The 18,941-nt window shown below is 32.8% G+C and overlaps 4 protein-coding genes across 5 annotated transcripts in view; 2 read left to right on the forward strand and 2 right to left on the reverse strand.

Annotated features, from left to right (window-relative positions):
- Positions 1 to 3,461: 3,461 nt before the first annotated feature.
- Positions 3,462 to 5,345, reverse strand: LOC18032767 (protein SRG1). The gene is made up of 4 exons (XM_006420835.2): positions 4,959 to 5,345; positions 4,554 to 4,804; positions 4,074 to 4,407; positions 3,462 to 3,975 (listed from the first exon to the last, which is right to left on the reverse strand). The coding sequence occupies exons 1-4, from the start codon at positions 5,208 to 5,210 to the stop codon at positions 3,739 to 3,741; spliced, it is 1,074 nt and encodes a 357-aa protein (XP_006420898.1). The 5' UTR covers positions 5,211 to 5,345; the 3' UTR covers positions 3,462 to 3,738.
- A 1,872-nt stretch (positions 5,346 to 7,217) lies between these two features.
- On the forward strand, positions 7,218 to 10,399 carry LOC18033429 (60S ribosomal protein L13a-4). Of its 2 annotated transcripts, XM_024189826.1 has the most exons (5): positions 7,218 to 7,670; positions 8,356 to 8,472; positions 8,586 to 8,673; positions 9,921 to 10,040; positions 10,082 to 10,399. In XM_024189826.1, the coding sequence occupies exons 1-5, from the start codon at positions 7,399 to 7,401 to the stop codon at positions 10,103 to 10,105; spliced, it is 621 nt and encodes a 206-aa protein (XP_024045594.1). In that variant the 5' UTR covers positions 7,218 to 7,398; the 3' UTR covers positions 10,106 to 10,399. The 2 variants fall into 2 exon arrangements, with proteins under 2 accessions (XP_024045594.1, XP_006420899.1); XM_006420836.2 differs by having other exon boundaries at positions 7,219 to 7,670; positions 9,921 to 10,399.
- A 1,488-nt stretch (positions 10,400 to 11,887) lies between these two features.
- LOC18031422 (probable pectinesterase 29) lies at positions 11,888 to 15,068 on the forward strand. The gene is made up of 5 exons (XM_006420837.2): positions 11,888 to 12,117; positions 12,355 to 12,514; positions 12,630 to 12,842; positions 13,820 to 14,067; positions 14,888 to 15,068. The coding sequence occupies exons 1-5, from the start codon at positions 11,888 to 11,890 to the stop codon at positions 15,045 to 15,047; spliced, it is 1,011 nt and encodes a 336-aa protein (XP_006420900.1). The 3' UTR covers positions 15,048 to 15,068.
- A 34-nt stretch (positions 15,069 to 15,102) lies between these two features.
- LOC18033426 (protein arginine methyltransferase NDUFAF7 homolog, mitochondrial) overlaps positions 15,103 to 18,941 on the reverse strand; it is a 9,986-nt gene continuing 6,147 nt past the window's right edge. Inside the window, exons 8-13 of the mRNA XM_006420839.2 lie at positions 18,120 to 18,208; positions 17,124 to 17,295; positions 16,917 to 17,033; positions 16,544 to 16,588; positions 16,082 to 16,210; positions 15,103 to 15,655 (exon numbers count right to left, since the gene is read on the reverse strand). Of these exons, the coding sequence (XP_006420902.2) occupies positions 15,521 to 15,655; positions 16,082 to 16,210; positions 16,544 to 16,588; positions 16,917 to 17,033; positions 17,124 to 17,295; positions 18,120 to 18,208 (687 nt within the window). The 3' untranslated portion in view covers positions 15,103 to 15,520. The remainder of the gene's footprint in view (positions 15,656 to 16,081; positions 16,211 to 16,543; positions 16,589 to 16,916; positions 17,034 to 17,123; positions 17,296 to 18,119; positions 18,209 to 18,941) is intronic.

Below are 18,941 nucleotides of genomic sequence, written 5' to 3' on the forward strand. Positions count from 1 at the left end.
TTACCGGTTTTGATTGGTAGTTATTGAAGTACAATCTGTATGCAATTAAAACTTGAATGGATAAGAATCCTTTCATTGTCTTTTTCCCTATCCTTGCCTGTTGTTGTTTAATGATGACTAAAAGATTGAGTTTTTTACTTGCTTTTTCAGTTTAATTGCAATCAAGTCAGTTTTTTTTAATTAGATTATGAAGACAAGTAGAGGGAAAGGTAAAAAATATATATATATTACGAAGAGGATCATAATTCAATTTAAATAGTAGACTATTATAAATGCAGCTGTGGTACAAGATTTTTAAAAAATCAACATAACTGATACCAACATTGGATCCATTCTCTTACAAGAGGGTGAATAATTTTAATTCGTCTGCTGTATTGTGTCATGACAAACTTGGATTTGCATGTTACGCTTATATGATTTATTGTTAGATTTTATTTACAAGTATATGATCCGTGGTTATTGGATATAAGAATAATTAAATTTTAATCGTACACTGTTATAATTATAATGCAAACGTTATACAAGATCCACAAAGATCAGCATAAACTCAAATTAACATTAAATCCAAAATTTTCAAAAATAAGTATAATAATATTTAGAGTTAGTTACGTGTCTATATGATTGGTTTATAAATTGTATTAGGGAGTCAAACACAAATCTTAAAGAGTAATAATAGAGAGTCACAAAGTGTTTGTACAAATTATTAAAATTATTATGTGCAAAGTAATGTAGCGTAACAATATTGGTTGGATGTTGAAGTACTATACAACTCAAAATTTAACAAAAGATTGATAAAAATACACTCAAAACGAAGTCATTTTAAGTAAGTTTAATTCTTTTTTTTAAAAAATTTAAAATGATGTCGTTTTGAATGCATTTCTGTCAGTTTTTTGTCAGACTTTAGTTCTCTAATCATTTTATTATTTTATACTTTTATTCCATTAATTATATTATGCCACATCAATTATGTAAGTAAATTATAGCATTAATTACTTGTTATTAAATGGGTCGTAATTATGTCAACACTTATATCATCTTTTTAATATACTTTCCCAAATTCTAAAGCAATCGATTTTTGTCAAAAAAGTTTATATCTCTAGCGATTAATAAACCATTGGTTTTTTTAATATAACTAAATACTTTCTGAAAATATCGCAAACAGAACAAAACTTTATTGGATCAAGAACGGGGCCAGCATGTTATTATTACTTAAATAGTTAATCATATATTAAACAAATCATTCTTTTCAATATATGCTCGAAAAGCACACGATAAAAACAAAAACAAATGTCTCAAATAGATAAGTTGATTTGTTTTTTGACCTCTCAAAATCCTCAAGGATTTTGTTAATTGTTGTATACTTATGTAAGTAATACAATATGTTGCACTTTCAATTTATAGCCTTCAAACATATGCTAACATGTGTGCCATAATAATTAAATTTGGTTATACATGTAGAAGAAATGCATGATCATGTGAGCTATTCCTCATAATCCCTCTCTCCTGTACTCCATTGACTAGCAGGATCTAGTACACTGAAGGTGATAGCTAGCATGATGAGCAACTAGCTTATATTGACCCACCAAGCAGATAATATAATGTACACGGTTAAGCTTTCATTTTCTCCAATAATGACCAAGACTAGGGAGACTTGATCACGTGGGGCTGGAACCACATCTTTTGATTTGTCATTGTGTTAGGGAAATCACTTAACTAAAAAAAATTAGGGTATGTTCAGTATTGTTTCTGTATTATTATTTTTTGAGAATAAAAATAATATTTTATAGTTGTTATATTTTGAATTTAAGTATGCGTCTGATATCATTTCTTGAATCTTATATTTTAAAATTGAAAACAATAATATGTGTTCAATAGACACAACTAAGAAAGATAAAAATAATGAATATGTATTTGGCAGTACTATTTTTAAAAACAACTTTTACTAAACATTTAAGTCATACTTATAGTTAAGTAATTGTTTAACTAATACATATACAAACATACCATAAATAATTTAAACAAAATAATTATGAAAAATTACATGATAATGAAATTTTGGTATTAGCATTAATAAAAACAAGTTTACATTGTCATTGATTTTACACTATAATTAAGATACAACAACAAAACAACCAATTATTTACAAAACTAAGTAACACAATAGAATCAACAAAAATAAATACAAAAAGATTAAAAATGACAACAAAAAAGAAAAGAAGAAAAAAAATTTACCTGTAACTCTACAAGGTTGCAATTAATTCCTGCAAATAAAGATGAGAAAAAAATTAAATGACAAATGAAACAAGATTAAAATGGTGCCAAATAGGACCATTTTAATCTTGGAAATAATAACAAAAACAACTGTTATAAGATGGTGCCAAATAGGACCTTAGCTATTAAATAAAATCCTAATGTTGATATTTGAAATTGAATATAAAACATAAATCATAATTCAACTAGCTTGATTATGAGTTGCATTTAGGTTTAATTATTTTGTTCGTTTCAATGTAGTTCTAATTATAGTGTTAAACCCGTTAAAATATAAAAGTAACAAGTAAGGTGAAAAAAAGACAAAAGAGAGTAAAATAATAATAATAATAATAATAAGAACAACAATGAAATTAAAAGATGTTATAATCAAAAGTTTTGTTTTAGTATTAATTATTGCAATTTTGAAAAATTAGTGAGTGGATGAGACTATTTGCATTCTAAAAAGTACTTTAAATACTGAATTACTCAAACCACTCAATAATAAATTTTAAAAATAAGTTTTTGCTCAACACATTCTTGAAAATGTCAAAAAAGTCCTCAATTTAATTCCTTCTTAAATCTACTGAAAAAGCAACTGATTAACAGTAGATAAACTTGTTTGACATCAATCACCATATTCTCATATCAATTGGAGATTACACAGTTTGTCGTTGCCCTCCCTTTCTATTTTCTTCATCAGATCGGGACCATAATTACAACCAATAATGGAAAACAACTTGCAGCTATTCGATCTAATTCATTACCAATTTTAAGTAAAGTTTCATTATTTAGGATATAAAGTCATTAACGATATCACTCGGGAGTTGTTGAAAGTTGTAAACTTAAGGACTTAAAATAGTTAGTGAAATAAGAAAATTAATCAAAATTAAGTTTTATGTTTATTTAACTGAATTTTAAATGGATGAGTGTTAAATTTAATTTTATTAATTACACAATTTTTCCTTAACAATATATTTTATTATGGTATTTTAGTAATATAAAAATTTATAAAAATAAAGTGTAATAGAATAATTTTTAAAGTGTAAATTTTTAAAATGTAAATAGTCCCACCAACTATATTTGCGTTCTAAAATATATTCTCATAGCTTGTTTGCTGCACATCCTTCTTTGCTACTTGGATGCTTAGGATTTATTTGTTTGTTTCTTAATTTAGCAATTACAAAAACTTTGCATTTTTATTAAACTCTTCGACCTGTTCTTCGCTCATTCTGAAATCTTCAAAATCGTTCTGCAAAGCACAAAGCTAGCAAAGATGTTTCCTTACAAAATCAGTCTTGCCAAGTTGATAGCTTACTCATTAGCAATGTTATAAGCCCTTTCACTCTCAAAGCCCTACTTGAAAAGAGTCACTTTCAGAATTAAGATTTGCTATTTTGTAATCTGTACTCCTGAATATAACTCTAGGAAGCAAGTCTTACAATTTCTTCAAGTTGTAGTTATGATGTTTCTGGAGGATTCAAAATTGAACTAAATGATTGCTGCTTCAATTGGTCTCCTTCCTCGCTGGTAGTACTCAAAATACGATCTAGCATAATCTTTCACTTTCTTGTACAATCTTGGCCTTGCTTCATTCACCACTCCATTCACTGGTTCAATCTCTCTATCTGGATTCGGAACACAAAACACAGCCAGAGACATTCTTTCCCTTTCTGAATTTGTCACCGCTCTATGTACTGGACTTTTGAATATTCCATTACTCATTATCTGCATCATAACTTGAAGTAACGCTTTCTTTAATTCAAAAGAAAAGAAAAAAAAAACAGCGAAAACACTGAATATTAGCATCTAATATTAGCAATTACCTCTGCATAATCGCCAGCATTAATAACAAGAGCTTCTGGATTGAGAGGAACTCTATACCATTGATTGTCTTTCAGGAATTGGAGGCCTTCCACTTGCTTGTCTTGCAAGAGATAAGTAAATGCCGATGCATCTGCGTGAGGCTTAATGCCAATAACCAAGTCAGGCCTTGGACATGGAGGATAGAAGTTGAATCTCGCAATCATTGTTGCATTTTCCTTTTCTCCATACATGTCCAGAAAACAATTCTCTTCCAAATTTAAACACATTGCCATGGCCTTGAGCAGAATTTCATTTAATTTTTCTAACTCTGTTGTGTATTCATGTAATGTTTCCCTGAAGCAAATATAACAACAACAAACCAAATTAAGTCTGCTTTGCCTTTGGTATATTCATTCATATAGTACTTCTAAAATTCAAGTTGTTTCTGTTTTTCATTCAAATAGAACTGTATGAGCTTCCAGGCATCACAATGAAATTACCTAAAAGATTCAGGAATTTCTGGCCAGAATTTGAGCTGTCTCTGATCTTTTGGACTTGTTGTGAGAAACAAACGATCAGTCCAATCCAGTGTTTGTTCCTCCGCAATAATAATGTCACTCCCATACCCTTCAGTGCTAACATCTTTCCTGGAATATTTATGTTTCGTTTCCGGAGGAAAATCAAAGAACTGCTTGCCAACTTCGCCCATTTTGTCCAAAAATTCAGGTTCTATTCCATGATAATTGATTGCCTGAACCTCCAAAATTAAGGATATATATATGTTTATATATGAGCAAATCAAGTTTTCCAAGATCTCAACATGTTTACAAAATCCAAAATCAAGTGTGCAAAATAAATTTTATTGCAAAATTATTCAAGAAAAAAGTGGCAAAATTAAACCTGACCTGGAAACAGCCCCAGAAGCTGAGAGCTGAGCGAAGTTTCTCAAGTTCTTGTGTGCTGCTGAATGATGGAGATGTCAAGAGACCAATATCAATAATTGGAATGTCCATGAGCGGCAGAGAAGCATCAATACTTCCAGCATCACTTCCTTTATAGATGTATCTTTCTGGCAATTCTTTGCCGCTGGTGATGAGTTCTTGGACAGTTTTTGATGCTGATTCTACTTGAGCAGGGGATGATGAAGTTTCAGCCATGGTTAGCTTTCAGAAAGCAGTTCCACAATTTTGCCCAGACTGGAACCTTTTGTTTTTCTTAATTTTTATTTTTTCGGAGAATCGAAAGACTTAACTTATAGCAAGTTGAGGAAAAATTATCAACATTTTGTGCTGTTCGAGGTCAAAGAAACTGTTCACATGTAATGACAAATGGTTAGCTATATGTTAAGAGTTCATTTCATTTTTTCAGTGGAAAATTTATAAAAATAACCTAAAATTTTATATAATTTTCACAATTGGCCCTCCAAAGTTTTTCCTATCATAATTAAGCAAACACAAAGTTTCTTCCCTCAATTATCTTTGTCTATCAAACCAAACGCAACTTTTCTTCTCTCTGTATCAACCCAAACATAGCATTGCACTCTTGAATCATCACCGGTAAGCGACGATAGCGAACGTTAAAAGTGAACTCCGATAAAATACAACCGAATTCATCTAGATCCAACACCAACCCAACACGATTCTAACAAAATCAAATAGAGTTAATTTGATTTCGTGAGACAAAAGAGTTTAAGTGTGAATGTATGTTGGTGCGACAAGCTACCTGTCGCAAAAATTTGCCTGTCGCACCAACTTCACGTTAAAAAAAAAAATTGTAACTTGGTACGACAGGCAACCTGTTGCACTAAGTTGGTGTGACAGGCTGTCTGTTGCACCAACTTCAGGTTAAAAAAAAAATTGTAACTTAGTGCAACAGGCAGCCTGTCGCACCAAGTGCCTGTCGCGCAAATGAGGTGCGACAAGCGCGCCTGTCTCCCGGATCATGTGCGACAGGCGTGATGCCTCCCGACACCAAGCTCACGCCAACAATTTCACTCATGCCATTCACATCACAAACACTCCAATCTTCACTCACAATCACCAATACAACAAGAAAACCACAACATAAAAGAATAATAGAAAATATAACATGCTTTAAAATCTAGGGTTTTTGAGCTAACCTTTGATTGTAGATCTTAACCGAAATTTTGGTGATGTTGGTTGCTGAGGATGGATTCCGGGAAGTCGTCAGCGATGAGAGAGAGAGAGAGAGAGAGAGAGAGAGAGAAGAAGGTGAGAGAGGAAGCTTAGTGAGAATGGGAGGGGTATTTTGAGCACTTAAGAGGATTTTTGGCTAATGTTGATAGGAAAAAAGTTTGAAGGATTAAATGTGAAAATTCCAAAAAAATTTGTGTTATTTTTGTAAATTTTCCTTTTTCATTTTTTTTCAATTGTGCTTCTTTAAAATCAATAAAATATTTTTTTAAAAAAATTAGTGAGACAGGTAGTGGGACAGGTGCATGTCTCACTAAATTTCAGATATATTTCAAAAGTCATAACTTGAGCTATATGTGTCCGTTTTAGGTGCATAATATATTATTTCGAAACTTACGACGAGACAAATCAAATCCAAAATCATATACTCCATAAAATCTGTGGGTTTATGTGCGACAGGCAGTGGGACATGTGCCTGTCGCACATAAATGTAATGCTTTTTATATGAGACATGCACCTGTTCCACTTATTCTAAACTTCATTTTTTACCCGATTTTTCTGTGTTTTTAATGATTTTTCTTCATTTCTCAACTCAAACTATGTATTTTAACAAATTACATTATTTTATGAATGAAAAATAACAACATTTGCAACAAAACCTACTTTAATTTCAAACTTAGTTGATAAAATCAATAGATTAAAAGTTTACATTATGTAAAAGGATAAACTAATTTTAAGAAGTTCTCCCATTGATGATTATATCTTCAATTATGCAATTGATTATCGAGAGTGATGAAGTTTATTGAGAGTGATGAAGGTTTGTTAAGTTTGATGAAAATTATGAGGGTAATCTAGTCCAAAAATATGGTGTTTGTTTAGTTATGATCGAAAAAAACTTTAGGGGTTTAAAAGTTAAAAAACATAAAAGTTGTATGGCCATTGTTATAAATTTCTCTTGATATAAATGGAAACATAAATGCTCATTTGATAGCAAATAAGAAATCAGGGATCCGGACGCTATGATCCCATATGATCATCCTCCAGAATTACATCTGGACCGTCCAAAATAACAGAACCCACCAAAAACCCACACACACTACATTATTAACCCTAGTCCAAAAACCCTATCACCCCCTTTTACGTTTCTCATTTTTCACTTCACCACTCCAGTGAGCGCGCCGTTTGCACGAAAATGGTGTCAGGTTCAGGGATCTGCGCGAAAAGAGTGGTGGTGGACGCCAGGCACCACATGCTCGGCCGCCTTGCCTCCGTTTTGGCCAAGGAGCTCTTGAACGGCCAGAAGGTCGTCGTCGTCCGGTGCGAGGAGATTTGTATATCAGGTGGGCTTGTTAGGCAGAAGATGAAGTACATGAGGTTCTTGAGAAAGAGGATGAACACTAAGCCTTCTCATGGTCCCATCCATTTTCGAGCTCCTGCTAAGATCCTTTGGCGTACCATCCGTGGGTATGTTATGTTTTTGTTTCTGGGTTCTTTTATTTTTTGATGTTTGATTCTATTTTAGTGTAAAAATTGGATTTTCTGATTTAGTATGCAAATGCGTTTGTGGGTGTGTTGAAATTAGTTTAGATTAAGCAAATTTATCTATTTTTCTTTTCATTGATCTTAAAAAAATATTAATTTTCATATTTGAATGTTATCTTTTTGTCTATCTATTGAAAATGTGTAGATCTCTATCTGATTGTTTTATGCATGTTGGATTATAAAATTTGATTGAGCTTATCATTAGAAATAATGTGAACTTTTTCATGTGGCTACTGAGAGTGTATGAGTACATTGTTTTGTAGCTGGACTGTCATTGTCAGTGTATGATAAGATTCTTTGCTGCTAAGGTTGAAGCCATATTTTTTGTTCCAGCCTTTTAAATTGGGATTGTGTTTGGCTCCTACAATCTTCTTGGTACATTGTATCCGAAAGAATGAGAAAAACCTGATTTTGTGACTAGTTTTAGATGCAATACAAATATAAGCTTAATGAGGTAACCTGCTTTTAAGGTATTTATTTGCTAATTACTGGAGTGCAAACTTTGTGTGCGTTCCTTTATTTTAGCTTTTAGTTTTTTTTCCCATAAAAGTTGGTTATTTGTTTTATGTATATGTGGTAATGAAAGCTGTTCGGTTCTTCCATGTAGGATGATTCCCCACAAGACTAAGCGTGGAGCTGCAGCCCTTGCTCGTTTGAAGGCTTATGAAGGAGTTCCTGCTCCATATGACAAGACAAAGAGGATGGTCATTCCTGATGCTCTCAAGTAAGTTTTTTTTACTTGAGTTCGTCATGGATTTCTATTTCAACCTGTATGTCTCTCTTTGAGTTAGATCCCTGTTGACTGTGTGCATTTTTTTTGGGTTATTTGAATGCTAGGGTCTTGAGGCTTCAAAAAGGACACAAGTACTGCTTGTTGGGCAGGCTTTCATCTGAAGTAGGATGGAACTATTATGACACCATTAAGGTGAGTGCTTGCCACAATGTCTCTTTCATGTTTTTTTGACCTATTGAAGTATGCTATATTGCCCTTTTTGATCAGTTCTATACATGCCTTGTACGAGGCTGAGACTTTGGTGCAGACAACACAATGCTAAACTTATTGGAGTTTGTATTGTTTGGACCATTCTTCCCCTATTTCTTTTTTTTCCATAATAAACTGAAAATTGTATTAATGATGAACCATTCTTTCCTTATTTGACTAATACAATTGAACTGTTTTTGATCTTATTAACTAATTGTTCTATGCCGAGTTGTCTACAATGCTATCTGTGTTGGTCTTTAACTTCTTGTTGTAAAAAAACTCAAATAATATTATAATTTATGTATTCCATTCTTTTAAGTATCTTAAAAGATTATCTGTATGGTTTTTATGTTCGTCTTTTTAACATTTCATCATATGCTGGATTTTTATCAAAGTAATGCAAGATTAGGTAAGTAAGATAAATGGATCACTTTGGCTCTGAAATAGTGTTGGGCAGATTATGTCAAGTTCCTTTTGTTGATAGTCAGAGTTTGGGATTTGACATGTGAATTTAACAAATCTTATTAAATTAGACATAATCAACACCTCCATTACTATTCTAATAGAACTTGACTTGTTAATATGAGGTTGCTTCTTGTAATATTATGACGCAATGCAATTTGATGCTCAATAATTTTTTAATAACATAGTTTTTTCTTTTGTTGTATTCTTAATTGCGTGGTTTGTATGGTACTCTGGTTAAATATTCAGGCATGCTTTTTGTTTGTCTGTGCCAATTCTAGTTTTCTGTTTCCCCTCTTGGTTAGCTTAGGAAAGGATAAAACGTTGGATAATGACTCAAAGTCCAGCTACAGAAACATTGCCTTCATGTATTATCTTTTAGTTCTATAGTTTTAGTTAGTTGAGGTAAGAACAATAGAAGTTTCTTATGGCATGAGCTCATTAATGTGTGTTGTGAATTCTAAATCTTAACATTTGCAGCCTGCGGATACAACCCAAGGTTGTCACGAGTATTAACTAGTTGCATTGCTTGTTCCGTGATGCTTTCAATTGCACTTGCTTTTTTAGTAATCACTTTGTTAGACTTGTTGGATTGTGGACGGGTGATGCTGTTAATATTTATGTGGGACTGCCTCATTATTCAAGCTTTGGGTATTTCATGCACTATTGCGCTTTCATGATATCTGATTCTTGCGATTTCTGACTTTCTGTCATGCTGTTCCTTGTAGGAGCTTGAGAAGAAGAGAAAGGAGAGGGCCCAGGTAGCTTATGAGAGGAGGAAGCAGTTGGCTAAATTGAGGGTCAAAGCTGAGAAGGCTGCCGAGGAGAGGCTTGGTCCCCAGCTAGAAATCATTGCTCCCATCAAGTATTGATGATGATGATTCTAGAAATCATTGCTCCCATCAAGTATTGATGATGATGATTCGTAAAGAGTTTGTTTTCCAAATGTTACATCTGAGAAGAGTTTGTTCCCATTATATTTTGTCTTCCATTTTGATATTGATGGATTATAGTTTAACTGTGGTAGTTTTGAAGTAGATGTTATGCTGTATGCAAACATACTTGTTGAAATTAGTTATTTTGGTTATCAATTTGCTCAATTTCATCACAAAGCTGAGATTATGTACTGTCTTGCTGCTTTGTGATGTACATTTTTCTTCACTTTTGGCTTCTCTATCAGCGCTTGTCAAAATTTGTCAAGCGGTTGTTTTACCTTTCTATACTGCTTGAGTGGCCGTTTTATATTTTACTGAGTATATGAGATACACGTATATAGAGTTCATCTTAAACTTCTTTTTGAAGATGCAGTTTAATCTGCCTGTTTCTGAAGTACTCGTGCACGATTGCTCATGGTTGCATGTAAATCGTGGACAGATTATGCACCACAATTATGATGGCAATTCACTCCATTCTAGAGGCCTATAAGAGTTTACAAAATCTAATATGTTTTCAGGCTACAGTACTGTTTGATTTGTGCCTTTCATTGTGTGAGCATTTCGATCTGCTTTTGAATTTGCATCATAGGAAGACGTTAATACCTTATCGGAATAGGGGTGGGCAAAATTGAGTTGGAAACTATTTGCTCCATACCCGATTAGGTATGGAGTAAACAATTGGATTGAATCTAAAGTTTTTATTTGATCCAAAAGTTCATTCTGGAATTTAAAGCTAATAATAATTGCACGCTATCCTAACGTTACACAGTAAAGTATCAATTTTTAAACCCGGAATTAAGAAAATTGAACCGTTATCTCAACATCTGAACTGAGATTACGATCATATATGGAGCAATAAAATTTAAACTAGATTTTACTTTTGGCTATCATTATATATATATATATACACGCGCGCGAGCGCGCCCACACCAACTAAACTTGACCATGTCTTATGGTGACGACATGGTAATTATTTCACCTTATGTGTGAACAGTTGAGGCAGTTGAAAGGTATTTATTATTATCATCACAAAATCAAATCAATAAATTTAAATATTTATAATACATAATATTTGGTATTGACAAGAGAGATTAAGCTGCATGATCCAAGAAAACCACCACTCGAAATGGAATGCAAAGGTTTAATTATATTATTTTATAATATGAGTGTCTTTTAATTTAAGCTGAAAGTTTTAAAATAAAATTTGAGATAGTTACCGGAGAAACTTTATATTAACTGTACTTTTTCTGTACTTATGGATAATTACAAACGTGTGTATACGTAATTTTAATTATTTGTCAATATATCATTTATTGCTTGGATCTTCTTACTTCCCATGCACTACATTTCTCTCAAGGAAATTCTGAAAATTTGAAGATATTCCTTATTGAATTTACCATATATATTTTTTAAAAAAATATTTCAAATATAAAATTTTATAACCTTTCAAATTGTTCACTTGAGACTTTCGATTTTTTTATTTTTGTTTTAACAAATAACAATATGAACAAAATCATAAAAATCAAAGCACATATAGTAAGATTTTAAGACGCAATTAACTAAACCGATTGTACAGCCGATGCTCCAATATTTTACCATAAAAAAGACGATTGACTTTTCACTTTCCCTCCTAAAATGATCTCTCTTTAAATACACAAAGTCAGCAATGGACATAATAAAAGTTACTGTTTCAGTCTTCTGAAAGGGTTTTTGTTTTTAATATTTTTTTTCCTCATTTTATACACATGCACCAAACAAAAATGCCATTTGCTCGTTGTCTTTTTTGTTTATGTGTTCTTCTCTTTACTTGTCATTTGGGAACAACAAATGCAAAATCATTTTTCAAGCTTGGCAGCAGAGCAGCTTCTTGCCAAATAGTTGTTGATCACTCAGGCCATGGAAACTTTTCAAGCATTCAATCGGCAATTGATAACGTTCCTTCGAATAACAAGAATTGGGTTTGCATCTTCATCAAGGCTGGCATATATAGGTAGGTATATATATCAAAATTATTTTTCCTATATTTCCTTTTTTTTTTTTCTTTTGAAAACTTGCTTTGATTCGATTGTTTTGAAGGGTAAGGCTCGTTACGTCCCTCCTGATCCATTTCTTCTCTTTTCTATTTACTAAAATTAATCTCCTCGTCCCATCGGGGTTTACTGAAAAGAATGTATCATAATACATTATAGTTGAATGTAATTGTAAGAATATATGTGAAAGTCTATAGGGAGAAGGTGAAAATCCCATATGAAAAGCCATTCATAATCCTTAAAGGAGTGGGAAAGAGAAAGACTCGGATTATATGGGATGATCATGAATCACTCGCAGCCAGCCCTACTTTTGCTTCTTTTGCTGATAATGTTGTTGTCAAAAGCATGAGCTTTGTGGTGAGTTATTTACTTATTCTTCTTAAGAATCTAATTTTAATTAGTGACATTGATCGTGTGAATTATAATTTAACATAGTGATATATTTTATTATATGCATACATATATATTGTAGAATTCATACAACAGTCCACGTAGTGACAATAAGAACCCGAGGATGCCGGCGGTGGCCGCCATGGTGGCCGGAGACAAGACGGCGTTCTATCGGTGCGGCTTCTCCGGCGTGCAAGACACACTGTGGGATGATCAAGGCCGTCACTACTTTGATCGTTGTACAATTGAGGGTGCTGTTGATTTTATCTTTGGTGGCGGCCAATCTATATATGAGGTACATTATTTCACATGATTTTAACTACCAACAATGCATGGCAATTTTGACAATTTATAGTTAAAAATTTCAAATCAATTATCATATATATACACACGTTAACATTTTGGTTCGTGTTAGTGTATTAAGTCTGCATCATCATTCACATTTGAAAAAAATCAAGAAAATATATATATATTTTATTGATTATGTTAATAAAGAGATTAAAGGGAATAATTGTTTTTTTAGTTAATTTTGAAAAGAAACGTTTCCAATTAATAGATCCGAAACATATAAAATGCCGTACTCATTTTTAACTTAGTATCATATCATATTACACTTTCACATTTTCAACTGTAAATCTCTTTATTAATTAATTTTGATTCTTTTTTGACCAATCAAAATGTTTTATTTATTTATTTAATTATAATTACCATACACTCCACTACATTTAAACTAAAAAATTGGAAGAAACACCAGAAGAAAAAAATGTTTATTACAACAAGAAATTTCTTCTAGAGGCCGACCAATTAGACTATTCATTTGAAGTGCGATAAATTTTGAATTACTTCTCTCGTAAATTGACTATTTTCAAATGGTATCTCTTACTTTTGAATACCTCAAATTACTCTTATATTTAGTCAAAATATAAGAAAAAAAATGGGGTGGATTGATGATTTTTTTTTTTAAAAGTATTAACAAAAATGGAGATAATTGAAGTTTTTTTAAAACAAAAGGGACGATTTGAAGATAGTTAATTCACCAAAGGAATAATTTAAAATTAACATTTGAAATAATCCACAAAAATATTGGATGGTGGGAATGGCTTTCTTTTGACATTATAAATGTCCCTCAAATTAAGTGCATGAATCCTAAGCAAACAAAATGTGATGCACAATTTTGGACTACTTAGTGTCACATCATATTGCACTTGCCCTGTGTTACATATGTACCGTCACATAAAATATGATGTTGATTTATTTTATTTTTGTATGTAGAATTGTGTGATAAATGTGGTTGGATCAACATTACAGCCTGGGCTTCATGGTTTCATAACAGCACAAGGAAGAACAAACCCTAATGATGCCAATGGGTTTGTGTTCAAAGGAGGCATCGTGATAGGAACAGGCTCAACTTTGTTAGGAAGGCCATGGAGAGGCTATGCTAGGGTTTTATTCTACAGTGTCAATCTCACCAATGTTGTGGATCCTAAGGGTTGGGAAGCTTGGAATTCTATTGGCCACGAGTAAGTTTTCTTACAAATGAAATCCCAACCACAAAAATTCTTCATCTATTCGTCCATCTAATACAATTCTGTCACATATGCATTTACTTTAGAATTATCTAACCAGAACTTTATTTTATTAGACGTGTATTTTGTAAAAAGATAAAAAATATCCTATTATAATAAATTATTCCTTTTTTTCAATCTATTAGAAAACTGTGTTTGTAAGTTTCTGTCTTGCATATAAGTTTCTCATTAGAACTGTCTAGCATGGTTTTCTTGCACATTTTAATATACAAGTCTTTGTCTTACACTTCATTTTGCATGGAAAACATTATCTTGTATGACATGATTCTATCAGACGGATGATTATTTAGACCATTTCCCACCAAAATTCTGATGGGAACGACTTTATTTAATCCTTGTCACGTCGTGAATCTTGACCCACTTGATCAAACTCATTTCTTTTCCCTTATAAAAAGATAAAAATACCCTCTTCTAATAAATTATTTCTTTCAATCTTTTAGGAGAATGACGACTGTGTTTGTAAGTTTCGTCTTGCATACAAGTCTCTAACTAGAGCTCTATCCAGCATGGCCTTCTTGCACCTTTTAATATACTAATCTTTGTCTTATACTTCATCCTGCATGAAAAAGCAGTGTCTTGTACCCCGTCTTGTGTTCACAAGGTAATAGTGCGAAAACATGATCGTTTGGATACAAAAAAATATAAGTTTAGCATAGGGTCAAAAACTCACGACGGACCTTCTTAAGGGTCACTTAATCAAATTCCTCTTATTCATAATGATTGGACAGGAATTGAACCGTGGTTAAATGAACAGGAACCATCTAACATTTGCAGAGCATGGGTGTTATGGAGGAGGAGCTGACACTTCCCGTAGAGTGAGGTGGGAGAAGAAACTGAGCTCTGCCGAACTCACCCACTTGACTAGCATCTCTTTCATTGATAGAGAAGGGTGGCTTCACAAGCAGCCATATTAACTCTTAATTCTTAAACAAATCTTTCTTTAAAGATAATTGTAAAATAACCAGTGCTCTCATTTTTTTATTCAGAAAAGAATAAAGTATTGCAGCATATCTTCTCCAAGGTCTCCTAATGATTCCATTGAAGAAGAACAATTCTTTTAATTGATTCATTACCCATGTATGCAACAGCAACATTTAATTCATCTTTGATTTTTCAACGAAAATGAATTAAAAAATCATTTGTTTTTTTTAAAATCCGTCTCTATCTTGAGCTTGGTCTCTTCTCTTCTCATATGGGGCATTGCATCTGGGAACTGTGATGTGTGTCGATCTGGGAGAGCCATTGCCTTCGTACATTAATAATAAAATCCACCAGCATTTCAGTGCAGATGACCACAGACACATTAACCACCTCCGTTATAAATCTCATCATCTCAATCTGGAGTTATTTTCAGAACAAAACATCCCCAGGCATCTGTCTGACTTGTCTATTTAGTATTATGTGTTGGAACACTAAGATAAAATTTAGTGTTCTTGAAGTCATCGAGAAGGGGGTTGTATCCATCCTTTGTTCTTGTCTTTGTAGGCAAACCAAACTCTTCCATGAATGAGGATGTATCCAGCTGCACAGAGTATATTCAAAACAATTAGGTAAGAGTGTTATTATTGCCAAATTTCCATACCTCTTGAAAGTAATGGCTATAAAATGCATGTGTTTCATCAATATCTTATAGCACAAGTACTTTCGGAAAGCACATGCTCCTCCACAAGACTACAACAATATGGAATCCATATGATTGTCGTTCAATTAGAATTAGGTATTCTACTATGGACTGTCATTTGAATATCAACGAGTTACATCCTGCTGAAGTGCAGTTGTTTCTCACTTGATTTGCTTGATCCTCCTTTAGAAAGATCATCATCTCATCTCAACAATAACTATAGCGAACAGGCAAGCCAGTATAGGATAGATTTTGTTCTTGTGACATTAATTTAAATGGTCATCACAAAAGGAAAAATTAAAATACTTTATTAGAAAACAAACTTACTGTAAGTGTTCGCCTCTTCTTCCCTTGCTTGGATGATTTATCTTTCTGCATTTTCAGCCACCCAGAGCAGTAATGGTCCATACATTCCAAAAGTAAAAAGTCTGTGGGGAAAAAAATATCAGCATCACCCTGCAATTAAAGGCGAACATAATCATTATAGGATTTAGAGATCCTTCTCTGACCCTCAGCTTTCACAAGTTGTCAAGTAAGGGGGAAAAAAATCATTAAAGCGCACTGATTTGTCATCTGGACTTGACAAACAAGATATTTTGTTAGCAGCAAAGTGAGATTTTATACTTCTGCAACCTTACTATGTTCACTCCCCATAAGTCGCAATGATAATCCATGCACGTGTTTGGTTGGCTGAACTTTAGTAGCTAGCAGAGTTGGGTCATCGATGGCAATACTATATGAACACAACATACAAGTAGAAGAAGAGATAAGATTAGCAATAGCACACACCTTTGCATCAAGATAATTGCCATAATCTGTGCTGCTGCCATCTTTCTGCATATAATTAAGGTGAATGAAGTCAAAGACTTTGAAGACAATTTCATGCTAGAATGTTAGATGTGAACTGGAACCAGATTATCCAATCTTAAAACCATTGTTTGGAGGAATATTACTGGATGGTGTCATGACAAAAGGTTAAACTTAACCAATAGAGTTCACTCCAAAGTCAATGCATTTCCTTTTAATTCAAGTATAACACATTATATGATAACTTTATCAGACAGCCTAAGCTGGCTAAGCAAGCATTGGAAATGTGATAAACAGAGTCAAGCATAAGTACAAATACAACAACAATGATTTCACATGTATGAAAAGAACATACTTTTGTTGAAACCAATGGAGCTCTTTCACCAGGTACCTTCACATCAGGCAGGAAGGTAAAGTCTGAAGCAATTAAAGACATCTTTGGTAGGGCATCATGTAAAACCTCAAGTAGTTTCTGCATATTAAAGGATTGTAATATTTCTGAAATATGCATAAAGAAAACAGAGTGCAAAAGCAAACAGAATAATTTAAACAATTTCCTTACCAAACAACCAGTCGGAAGCCAACATCTTCGAGGTTTTGGAAAGACTTTTGACCAAATGTTTTTCAACATGCCACTTCTTTGAGTGTTATGATATTCATCAAATTCCATGATCTCAATGCAACGTGTAATTAATGGGTCTTCTAGCGGCTTATATAACTCGGTGAGTGTTTCTCTGTAGATCGAGAAAAGAGAAGGGTCAGCTATGAGTCTTATCACTAAATTCAACCTCAGAAACATTAGTTCTATCAATGAATTGTGAGGAGTATTATATCAAGCATACATTTCTATTAAGCTTCAAATAAAATTGGATATTACACAAATAAATTAAAATAAAAAAGAACCGGGAACTTGATATAAAATAGTTTGTTCAGACATGGGACACCCCTGTAAATCACCACATACTAAAATACAAGCCAATGATATAAATAAGAAACATGTTGGCAGTCGAAGGATAACAGAAAAATAGGATGTTCACTGAAAGGACCCGTCTTTTTTTTTTTTCCTTTTTTTTCCTTTTTTTTCCTTTTTTTCCTTTCTTTAAAGGGAAAATGTTTTCATATGGTGGATAAAAAACGCTTGAAATAAGGATAATTGATAGAAATGAATGTACATATGCACGGACAGAAAACAGAGAATAGATCACTGTAGGGAGTCAAGACTCAAAAAGAATTAGGTGAACATGAAGCTGAGGTACTGGATTTCTTATGAAATTAATTCTCTAATAAGGGTAAGGTACACATCAATACAACATGATACGGGTAACATGCATGTGATGTTACAGCTCTCTAACACAAAAGTTGCAACCTCTTTCACAAACCTTTAAAAAAAAAATTGTTGAAATCTTAACTTAAAACTCTGACAAAAAGTTGAAAACCTAACTTGAAAATTTCAACACAAAAATTGAAACCTCGGCTATATGGTAGTGGATCCCAAAGAAACATTGAGTGCAAGTTGCAACCAAGTAATTAAGGATACATCCAACACAATGGCACCTACCTATCGTGTTGCTTCTCAACCCATACTTCCATCCATGGGGAAACTTGATTTTCTGAATAGATGAGATCATGTGGAAGATTATCAAAAACCTGTAAGGATTTAATATCTAAATTAGGTTTGCGGAACAAAATTAATCAACTAGAACTTAAGAGATGTTTATCAACAAACTAAATGAACTTGCAGGTAAACAACCTTAAATGTTCATCAATATAACTTTCTCTATAGTATGCAACAGGGGCACGTCATACAACCCCTATACATGAAAAAGTTAACGATTTATTCATGTCATTACACATTACATCATCAGTTTTTTAGTAGCAAAGGAAACTAAATATCATAAACAACAACTAAAGTTATCATCTTATGTCCTTAACTAATAACTATAATTCACGTTGCATGCATATATGTTAATTCATGCATATTCAAGGAAAACAGTAACAACAGCTCTTGACATCTCAACGAATATTGTTAGGGTGTCTTTACTTATTGGAGCGGGAGTGGGGAGTGTGAAATCCTCTCACTTCAGTGTTTACATACTTATTTAAGGGCGGGAGTGGAGTGGGAATCCGACTCCCACCTATTCCTTTTTCACCCTTCCCTTTAAATATAACATAATTATATTTAGTAAAATAAAATAATGTTACATTTATTTAAAAATATTGGTATTATATTTATTTAAATAATATTCACCAATAACTAAGATTGCTCAGGGTTGGATAATCTATCAAATGCTGATTAAGTGTGGAGGATATAGGTTGTTAAAGAAGAGAGAATCGTTGGGTCCTTATAATCATTTCTCTTTCCTATCATGACAACTCTTGG

Source organism: Citrus clementina, unplaced genomic scaffold (assembly GCF_000493195.1).
Source record: "Citrus clementina cultivar Clemenules unplaced genomic scaffold, Citrus_clementina_v1.0 scaffold_9, whole genome shotgun sequence".
In the NCBI taxonomy this organism is placed as follows: domain Eukaryota; kingdom Viridiplantae; phylum Streptophyta; class Magnoliopsida; order Sapindales; family Rutaceae; genus Citrus; species Citrus x clementina.